This window comes from Arachis duranensis, chromosome 6 (genome assembly GCF_000817695.3).
Source record: "Arachis duranensis cultivar V14167 chromosome 6, aradu.V14167.gnm2.J7QH, whole genome shotgun sequence".
Taxonomy (NCBI): Eukaryota; Viridiplantae; Streptophyta; class Magnoliopsida; order Fabales; family Fabaceae; genus Arachis; species Arachis duranensis.
Window position 1 is genome coordinate 101,438,624 of NC_029777.3, and position 10,878 is coordinate 101,449,501.

The window sequence follows — 10,878 nt, forward strand, 5'->3', positions numbered from 1 at the left end:
CTTCCAACGGTGTAAGAAATTGACTTGTAAATTGCAGTGTTTCTTGGAATGTTCCTGCCCACCGTTTGGCACCATTAACAGCGCCCCAGTTTTCAATTCTGGCCATCACATTCGCACGTCACAACTAACACGTCCGTTTTCTTACCTCTTCGACTCTTCGTCATAATAAATGCACACACAACACAAACAGACACTAGTAGTAAAGCAAAAACAAGCTTTGAATTTGGTATCTTAGGGTTCTTACTTTCAACGGATCGATTGCCATTCTTTCTATTGGACCAACTCACATTGTAACAGGTGGAAATTGTTTCTGATTTCCACCAGAAACCCCGCGATTCTCTCACTGGTTGTTTTTCTGGGTGCATTGAGGTAGGTCGAGGGGGGTGATGGTGAAGAAGGAAATTGAGAAGAAGAAGAAGAAGGATAGCGGTTTGCGATGGGTTTGTGTGGCGGTTGCTCTTGTCGGCGTCTTTGTTGCCGTGACCATGTCTTCCAAAACTTCTTCAAGAATTCCTCTCTTCAGTGCATGTCCCTGTTCCCCGGTAATTTCACTTTTCTAAACCCACATTTGAAGTTTCTTTCGAAATTCTTGTTTTGATTTCCATTGTTAGATAGACTCTCAATCCTGCACTAACCCCTAATGGAAGAAATGTTCTTCATACATTGCTTTTCTCTGCTGTGTGACTTGATAACTTTCTTATAGTTGATTTTGTTTCAGTAGTGTCATTGGTTAATTTTTGTTTTTTCTTGATCGCAGGGTGAACCAAAGTATAGTGGCATGGTGGAGGATTGTTGTTGTGACTATGAAACTGTGAATCGTCTTAATGAGGGAGTGTTACACCCATCCCTTCAAGAGCTTGTGAAAACTCCATTTTTTCGATATTTTAAGGTTTGCTTGTTGTTACTTCTTGTATACATTTTTCTTGAATTTCCTATTGACTAAGATCCGAATCCTCGATGTGTTGATTCTCTTGGTTACATTAAAATATGATAAAATCCAAAACCTTTAGGTTGGAAGAGGAACTTCTAGTCTTACTATGTATTTTTTGTGTGCAAATTCTTGTAGAAATCAGAGAGAACCACATCTATAAAAACTGCTGTAATTTTATCATGGTCGAAATACTGTAGCCAGGACCGTAAGATTAGTGTGATGCAAACAAAACAAATATTTAAAAAAAAAAAGAAACTGAGCTAAGGTTTTAAACTTGCAAGGCACACCCAACACTCACCAAAGATGAGAAACAAGGAATTCCATCAGAAAGCACCCATAGGACAATGCATAAACATTTGTCTAATTGATTTTGAATTTGTCCGACACATAACAAATACATCAAGGGCAATAACCTTACTTGGCCTTTGAACCTGCAAGAAGTCATTGGTATTAATAATATTGATCTAAGTTTTCCAAATAAATGATTTGACTTTATAGAGTGCTTTAGGCTTACATGTAGGTTTTTCAAGTGGAAAGGTTGTGTTGAGGTATGAGCTAGGAATTAAAAATAAGATATACAGCTGAACAGAGCTGAAGAAACCAGATGACTCAAGAAATGGCATGAAACTCTTGTTAGGGAGACATGAAACTTCTGATTCTATGTGCAGCACATGCAAATCCTTCTACATTATTGTTGGCCTTCAGTTGAAACTATGCTACCTGCATAATGGATTCTAAAATATTGAATTTACCATCCTCAAGTTTGAAAACAATATTCATGTTATTGGGTGATGTTGGTTTGGGAAGATTATTATTGAGAACAAGGAGGTACTCATGATATTATGCAACTATTGTACTCAAATAGTTAAAAGATACCTCTAATGTTACACACAGTGTGGGCATGCTATTGATGCTAACCACTTCGTTGCATGTTATATTGTGTTATCAACCTTTATGTTTTTCCTGTGCTAAAGACTGTTTGATGGTATTTGTTGCAGGTCAAGTTATGGTGTGACTGTCCATTTTGGCCCGATGATGGCATGTGTAGGTTGCGAGATTGTAGTGTTTGTGAATGTCCGGAAAATGAGTTCCCCGAGTCATTCAAGAAGCCTGGTCGCCTTTCACTAAATGACCTTGTTTGTCAAGAAGGAAAACCTGAGGCAGCTGTTGACCGTACATTAGATAGTAAAGCTTTCAGAGGATGGACTGAAATAGACAATCCCTGGACAAATGATGATGAGACTGACAATGGTGAGCCACTGTAGATATTAATTTACATGTAAATTCTTTTCAGACATAGTTTTAGGTGCTCCTATGAAATCAGATATCAATACTGAAACATTGGAGTAGTATTGATAAACAAATTGTGTGAGATCCAATTTGCTGATAGTTTGTGTTTGACCTACCTCATGGCCCAAAATATTTAGAGTGCGTTTGGTTTGCGTTTTCTTTTTCTCTTTTCATTTTCAGTGTTTTCTGTTTTCTGGATTTTGTCCTATTTTCACTTTTTCCTTCACAAAATCCAGAAAACAGAAAACACTGAAAATGAAAATAAAAAATAAAAATGCAAACCAAACGCACCCTTAATGTTTAATTTTCAATTTAATGATCGATCAGAAAGCAAGGTGCCACGTCATTGTAGTAATAATTATTCACTTCAAATTAAGTCTTTTAATATTGTATGATATGTGGCAACATAGAATTCCTGCATACTGCATAGTACTTTCTATGTTGTCAGCATATCAGAGTTCAATAATTTTATTCTGAACTTCTTTCTGGAAAACAAGCATCTCACTGAAATATGTTTATATTTGTAGATGAGATGACATATGTGAATCTCCAATTGAATCCCGAAAGGTACACTGGTTACACTGGTCCATCTGCGAGAAGGATATGGGATGCTGTCTACTCCGAAAACTGCCCCAAATGTAAGTCATCTTCTAAAAGCTTATGTAGTTATACTCTAGTTTTCTTTTCATCTTTTGTTTTTCAAATACTGTGAGATTGATAGGAACACACATATTATAAACCAGGAAAAATATGAAAGTGCATATAACAGAAACAGAGATACAAGTTCTGAGCACTGTAGCAACTCAGTGTCTCCCAATATTAATATTTTCCTCACTAACTTCAAGTCCGTTTCCCATTTTATACCCCACTCCTCTCACAATGATTCTGTTATGATGAGGCACACAACACATATATACCTCACCCCTCCTGCACACTTCCCTTGTTCATATTTGCTTTTACCATTTGGGCCCGTAATGCTTGTCCCAATCCCTTAAGCAGTGAATTGTGGTAGTTACTGTAGCTCTTACTTTAATGAGGCATAAATTCTCAGAACCAGCGAACTTTTATAATGTAGGGTTAAACCTGTCTAGTAATATAAGAATCCTTTAAGGTTTAGTTAGTTTGATAATACCTTTTCTTCCTCTTATCGTATAATGTATCACAGACTAATGACCGTAAAAATTACCACTCTGTTTTTTTAATCTCTACTTCTTCTTATGTTGTACTTTTTTATTTTTTATTTTTTTTTTCCAGCAATCATCTATCTTGTTTGTAACTTTAAGAGTGGATAATGGGCATTAGACTATCATTAGTCATGCTATATCTTCCATTTCTTTTCACAAAAAGATATCTTTAATCTGATAATGAAAATTGTTGACATGTTTTCTCTACGACCTATGGCACATTGAAGTTTATCTGTTTATATGGAGCTGCTCAGACTTGGCTATCTTAATTTGCATCCCTTGTTATTGAGAAAATTTTCTTCTGCAGATCCATCTGAAGAATTATGCCAGGAAGAAAAGATTTTGTATAAATTGATATCAGGCCTTCACTCCTCCATTTCAGTACACATAGCTGCTGATTATCTACTTGATGAAGCTATGAATTTGGTAAATCTCAGGCTCCTCTTCTCAGCAGTAGTTTAATTTCTGTTGGAATTAAACATTTATAGTTTTGAGGATTTATCATTTATGCACTTCATTGCCTATTTAATATTTCAAATAGGCTGCTATTTGGTTTATGTTATGCTGCTGTGAAGTTTCATTATTTTCTTTTGATAAAAATGGACCTTGTGGCTTGCACACTGAAGTTAGTGATCTTTTAATGCACTAAACTTCGTCTATGTTAAATACAGTACTCTGTAATCTAATACTACTCAATAAGAGTGTCTAACTTACTTCTCTCTCTCTAATTATTCAGTGGGGACAAAATCTTAGCTTGTTGTATGACCGAGTCCATAAATACCCTGATCGCGTCAGAAATCTGTACTTCACATTTCTCTTTGTCCTTCGAGCAGTAACAAAAGTGAGTGGAAATTCTCCAGCTTCAAAATTATAGTAATTCACATGATCAATCATAATATTTCATCATTTAGAAATACTGGATTTAACTTTCAACTGAATACCACTTCAGGCTGCAGATTATCTGGAACAGGCCGAGTATGATACTGGTAACCCTATTGAGGATCTTAAGACACAATCCTTGATAAAACAGCTACTTTACAACCCTGAACTTCAAGCTGCATGTCCAGTTCCATTTGATGAGGCTAAGCTGTGGAAAGGCCAACGTGGACCTGAGTTAAAACAGAAAATTCAACATCAATTCAGAAACATCAGGTACTGCGTATAACAACTGCTGGACATATTGCACGCCTTACCATTATCCACTGATAACTTAGTGCTTTGGTGTGATTTACTCCATTCCGAACAGCTTTATGTAGCCAAATTATTTTGAATGAATGGTTAGCAATTTTAGAATTTTCTCTATTTTCAAATATTTTATATTAGGTTTGCAAAAGTTTATGGGGAAAGGATATATAGTTGTATTTTAGTTCAAATTTACCCCATCTCTGTTTTAAGCCAGTAATATGTTTCTACCTTTCAACATATTTTGTTTTGGAATCTTGATTTCTCGTTTCTGAAGCATCGTTTTCCAAATTTCCACCTCCTGATGGATGGGAGGGGGTTTGTCTGGACTTCTCAAGTGCTGAATTTAACTTTTCAGGGTCCGAAAGCAGTCAGACTCTTCTTATATTCCTTTTATTATGATTTTACTTATAAAGCAGTCAGACTCTTCTTATATTCCTTTTATTATGATTTTACTTTTTTGATTTTATTTACTCTTTGCTTCCGTTGATATATCTTGCCATCAATTTAATAATCAATTTGTGGAATGCAGTGCACTGATGGATTGTGTAGGATGCGAGAAGTGTCGATTATGGGGAAAGCTTCAGGTTCTTGGTCTGGGGACTGCATTAAAGATTCTCTTCTCGGATGATGGTCAAGAAAACCTTGGTCGAACGGTAAGTACATTTGCTGGACCTTTTGAGTTCTTGTTCTTGCCCTTTTTTCACGTAGCCTGAAATCAATGCTTCTATGTTGACCTTGTTATAATTCTCATAAGCGCATCATTTGATAGTTGAGGAGCATTCATGGTGTTAACAACACTCAAGTATCACTTGCATATTTTTCATTTAAAGAAATCCAGCATAATATGACTGAGTGACCAATACAATTTAATTTGATGTTGTTCAGCTACAGTTGCAAAGGAATGAAGTAATTGCATTGATGAATCTTCTTAACCGACTTTCAGAATCTGTGAAAATTGCCAATGAAATGGGACCTGCAGCTGAAAGAATCGTGGAAGGATCTCCAACATTAATTAGCTCATTGAAAAAAGTTTGGTCCAAACTGCTTAAATCATAGGTAACGTTCTCTCTTTACAATTTGCATTCTCTTTTTCTGGTGTTGTTCTAAGCTAACACAGAAAGCATTGCTTGTGGTATATGCAGGATGTAATTGGTGACAGTTCTGTTGTTAACTTTTCACATGATCAGGCTTTAGTAGTAAGGAAACCATAGTCATGGTTTCAAAATTTTGCGAGGATGTGAAAGCTATGTGAAATATCTCAAACATTGACAATAAATATTTGAATATAGAATGGAAAAAAAAATAGAAATTAATAGAAGATATTATACTTGGGACGTGAGCCCATCTTTCACTTTCATTTTTAGTATTAAAAGACATTTTTTACATTTTCTTCCACCATTCACCTTTATTTTTAAAATGGGAATGTCTCAAATGCAACCCTTACCCCGGGATGCTTTCTTTACCAAACGAAAGAAGGTAGAATTGAATCAGAAGATCCAATCTGTTGCATGTATTATATAGCAGTCTAGATTGGATTTAGCTTATACGGTGCGTATCGTTTGCAGATTAAATTTTTGTACCTGTGCATAGCATTTTCGAGAATACTATTTTATTTTCAACTAGAACATCACGTATTCATGAAACTCGAGTGCATGGATTGTCTCAAGATTTAGAACATGCATGAAAACATAGTCTTCCCTATTATAGTCTACCCTATTAGAGCTTGTACGATTTTGTAGTTGTCTTCAAATCCTTCCCCACTTTCCCTATTATAGTCTTCCCAACCGATGTTTGGGTCATGTTTTTTACATCTAAACGGCAACTGTTCGAACTCAATAAAATGATAAATAGGTCGATGATTGACGTTTATGTTTGTGTTTGGTAATAGGTTGAAAACATATCTTGCATAGTGACTTTATCAATGACATATTGTTTAGAATTGTATGAACTTGCCAAATATTTATCCAGGATCCTCTTCAAAACATGAGCATCTATACTTTTGACAAAATGTGCGTTTAAATTTCTCAAATTATATTGTAAAAGGAACAACGAAAATACTTGACTTTTCATATACAAATCTCAAACTTTCAAGTGTTTGTGATATAATACGAGGATTATGGTATATTCCTAAGTGCTAACACTACCCCTCATGTTTTTGGTCTCACCACTAATTTCTTGAAAGTGGATCTTCTCCAGTGGAAAAAAAAAAAAGATTTCAAACTCTATTTTTCAGACAATGCCTTTAACTTTTTTTTTTGGGTCTATTATTATTGCAAATCACCTATATAGTGCCCATTCTTAGGCATTTCATGCTAAATACCGGCTATATCCAAATTTGTTTAGCCTATAATATTCCTCATTTCAAATTTATGAAACTTTATACAAATTGTTTATGGTCAATTAAACTTTTAATTCAATGTTAGATTTTAAAAAAAAAAGAAAAAGAAATTCCAAACCACATAAGAGAGGATCTCCACCCAAAATATAAAAACAAGTATAACATAATCTTCGTTATTTAGAAAATTAATACAAGAAAAGAGTTAGTGCCCTACAATATTTTTATTTTCGTCTATCTTGAACTTTTGTTTTTCCATTCCTTTTTTATCTTTCTTTTGTATAGTGTCCATATTAAAAATGGGTTCATGTAACAATATTTTCCTTGCCACTTATTAACTTAAAAGCATTTCGTTAAATTTTTCATATATATTTATTTTTGATAACACACCCACACTATCCTCTTTACACACACATGGGTTCTGTTTTTATTTACTAGCTAATGTGTGAACCAAACCCAGTATCAAACCAAGCCTCCAAAATGTTACAAATCAAAGTCAATAATAATGTAGTAAAAGAGAAAGTGCAACAAAAATTAGAACTATATATAATAAAATTTATGTGATGATGAATACACTCGTTAGCACAACACTAGCTTTGATGATTACACGGGTAACTTAGTTGTCTAAAGAAACAAGAAAATTAACATGAACATAATAATAGTAGTAATAAACCCCGAATCTTAAAATAACTTGATTGTTGAGAACCTTCAAACGTTCAACCTATGGTGTTGTTAACAAAATCATCATAGCTAATTGTCTCATGGATCATGAAGAATTGCAGTTGCTATGGTTTGTCACATTATTAATAATATTATTATTATTATTTTCCAAATTTCCCTTTCCTACTAAGTCCCCATTATAATTATTTGCAAGAGTACCCTTTTCTAAGTCCAACTTTTCTATTGTGTCCCCTTTTTGCTGTTCCACATTGTCTTTCCTTTTCCAGTATCTGCAGTGGAGAACAAGTTGGAGAATGCCTAAGGGTGTTCCAACCACACTTGGTCCCTGTCATCACAAACATAAGTAACTATAACAAGTGTCGTATCAAGTATTCTAAGAATCTATTCTAAGAATATTAGTAATTACTAAAACCACTGGAATATTAGCATTTTTAAAACATATATTAGAGGAATTTAGAAACTATTTTGTAGAAAAATGATTTTTTTTTTTTTGAAAATTTTATTTTAGTAGAATTTATTATTTTTTGAATATTTTAAATAGCAATGGAATTTTTGGAGTTTACTGAAAAAATGGTGAATACTATATATGATGATTAATGAATACATACCGCAACGAATATATCCCGAATGAGGATTCCATATGTTAGCCACAGTGAACTCGCCAAGAATGAGCACAAAGATAAAGGTAGTGGCATGAATTCCACACTCTTTGTTTGTATCACTTTCTTCTGAAAAATCAAAATCAAAATTATAATATGCTCAATTTAATTTGGTCACGCGTAACTATTCACATCAAAACAAAACTCTAAGTAGTGGACAAAACATATCAAGAGCACTTTCAAAACCAGTTAATAAATTAAAGTGGATTTTCGCTATTTTGTTTATTATTTGAACCAGGGGCGGAGTCAGGTAGAAAGAAAGGGGTTAATGGCCCTCCCTAATTTTAATTTTTTACATGTAAATTTTAATTTAATTTTCTTAAAATTTTTATTTTAGTCTTATTTTATTGTGTAAATAATTTTTGTCTCCCTCTAATATTTCATCTAGATCCGCCACTGATTTGAACCTACTCTCTAGTCTTTTCTTGCTTTGCTCTGTTTCCATTTAAGTTATTATTTTATTATTATTGTTTAGTGGGAAACAATTAACTTACCATTACGACCAAAGGAGATCCATACATTGCTACAGAAACTCCGAGGCCTATGCTGCCCACGAGTAGCTTCCGGTGACCATGGTCACCGGGAAAGGCGAAAGCCGATGCGATTGCGATGGCGCAGAACACTATAAGAACTGGTATTGTTGTCATGGCTACCTTCACCTGAAAATTGTTTTTAAGAGTTTTAGAAAACGTGTTCTAATTTTTGTCCATGCTTGCATGCATGCAGGTAAATTTTGTTATTCTTGTTTACAGAATATGTGATGCAGAACATATAGAGATGGTTAACATGAAAAAAAAAATTGATATACACCTTTGCGTAAACAAGTTTTACATCAACATTTAATAAAAACATTACTTTTATAATTGATTAAAATGATTACTTACATAAAAATATTTTTGTGTGAAGATAATAATTAAAAATGAGTGTTTCGCTAAATTGTTTGATATAATGTGTTAATATTTTATATTTTATTTTTATATAAAGATATTTTCATATAAATAACCACTTTTAATTAAATATGAGAAATGCTAGAAGATAAGCAAAATTTATTATTTTTGTTAACAGTTAATCAACAACATTTAATAATATGGACTAAAAATATTGGTTAAAAACAATCAATTCTGTCCGCCTTTAAACATTAAATAACTATATAAAACATTTTATGACTAACATATATTAAATCCGACAATTTTTCACATTCTTGATTAAACCATCACCTTAAAAAACAAATTAATTAAATCACCATAAAACATTTTTCAACTATAAACATGACTACTGTTGATCAAGAAGAAGCTGTTGATAATACGACTTACCTTTCCTTTGGGGGAAGCAAAGAAGAAATAAATGAGAACATAGGAGAGCTCAAAAGCAATCCCAACTCCATTAACAGTGACCAGAGGAAAGTTTTCCCATTTGTAACTCACCACTGGCAATCCATACCATGTGAATAACAGACAATTCAGCAGTGCCACTATGTACGGTATGCATGAAAACTCCTCTGTGCTTTTCTTCCTTATCACTCTCTTAAATGTCACCCTATTCATCATCAACAACAAACACATCATTAATTAACATCATTTCCTTTTTTCGGGTGAAAAAAAAAATGTGAAAACTCATATGCAGTTAACTTCATGTGAAGTTGGTAGGTGAGAGTCGTTAAATAATTTGACAGATTTGACTTAATTGTCATCTAATGACTTTCGGCTATTAATTTCACATTAAATTAACTGCATTCAAAAATAAATAAATAAAACTAGTAAAATTATAGCGGTGAAATGAAATGACATACGTTGGTGCAGCATAAAGGGCCACTGAAGCAACATTCCCTGCAAGAACAAAAATACCAAGAAATGGTTCATTTTTTTTGGGTTTGTTGATGGACATAATAATAAAAATAATTAAAATATATACGAACGTACATGCAGTCGTTTTTATGTGAAAAATAGTATTTTAGAATAGAAAAGTCTAGAAGACCAATAATTTTTGTGTTTTAAGGTCAGCACTTAACTATTAAAAAAAAAAGTGAGTGATCTTTCACTATTAGATTAAATCTCACACCATCAAAAATACTATTAATAATCAATTAATGATTACAAAACACAAAAATTACTGCTGTTAACACACTTCTTTGAGAATTCTCAAATAATTTAATATGTTTGATTAAACTGTCATGTAATAAATAATTGGCGAGGATGAATAATGCTAATGATACAAAGAAATTAAATAGTACCAATAACAGCAACAGTCATGCGAAAGCTCTCTGCCATGTTTGGTTCTTTAATTTAATTTCCTCTTCTCTCTCTCTCTCTATAAAGTTAGATTGAATGAAGATACTTGATTTTGCACTTAGAAGACCCTTGATGATGCTCTATTTATAACTTGTTGAAAATACTGTAGAAGAAGAAAAAAATAAAAAATTTAAAGAAGAAAAATAAATTGTGGACACAAAATATTCTGTTCAAATTAAGAAGCTTTTGGCTCAACTTGCTAAATACTAGAGGCTAATATGCAAAAATTCTACTATAATATATGCTAGTTCTGGACACTAATAGTAATAGTTATAGTTATAGCTAGTAGCTTAGAGAAAAGATATTTTTCTATTGAATCTTATGT

The 10,878-nt window shown here is 33.1% G+C and overlaps 2 protein-coding genes across 2 annotated transcripts; one reads left to right on the forward strand and one right to left on the reverse strand.

The window, feature by feature from the left end:
* Positions 1-42: 42 nt before the first annotated feature.
* Positions 43-5,947, forward strand: LOC107495198 (endoplasmic reticulum oxidoreductin-2). The gene is made up of 10 exons (XM_016116307.3): positions 43-542; positions 758-889; positions 1,930-2,182; positions 2,749-2,859; positions 3,713-3,831; positions 4,142-4,246; positions 4,355-4,557; positions 5,120-5,243; positions 5,476-5,646; positions 5,733-5,947. Exons 1-9 carry the CDS (start codon positions 387-389, stop codon positions 5,644-5,646), a joined length of 1,374 nt encoding a protein of 457 aa, XP_015971793.1. The 5' UTR covers positions 43-386; the 3' UTR covers positions 5,733-5,947.
* A 1,501-nt stretch (positions 5,948-7,448) lies between these two features.
* LOC107495221 (bidirectional sugar transporter SWEET3) lies at positions 7,449-10,625 on the reverse strand. Its single transcript, XM_016116337.3, has 6 exons — positions 10,496-10,625; positions 10,055-10,091; positions 9,579-9,801; positions 8,760-8,924; positions 8,215-8,334; positions 7,449-7,931 (listed from the first exon to the last, which is right to left on the reverse strand). Exons 1-6 carry the CDS (start codon positions 10,530-10,532, stop codon positions 7,692-7,694), a joined length of 822 nt encoding a protein of 273 aa, XP_015971823.1. The 5' UTR covers positions 10,533-10,625; the 3' UTR covers positions 7,449-7,691.
* Positions 10,626-10,878: the final 253 nt, after the last annotated feature.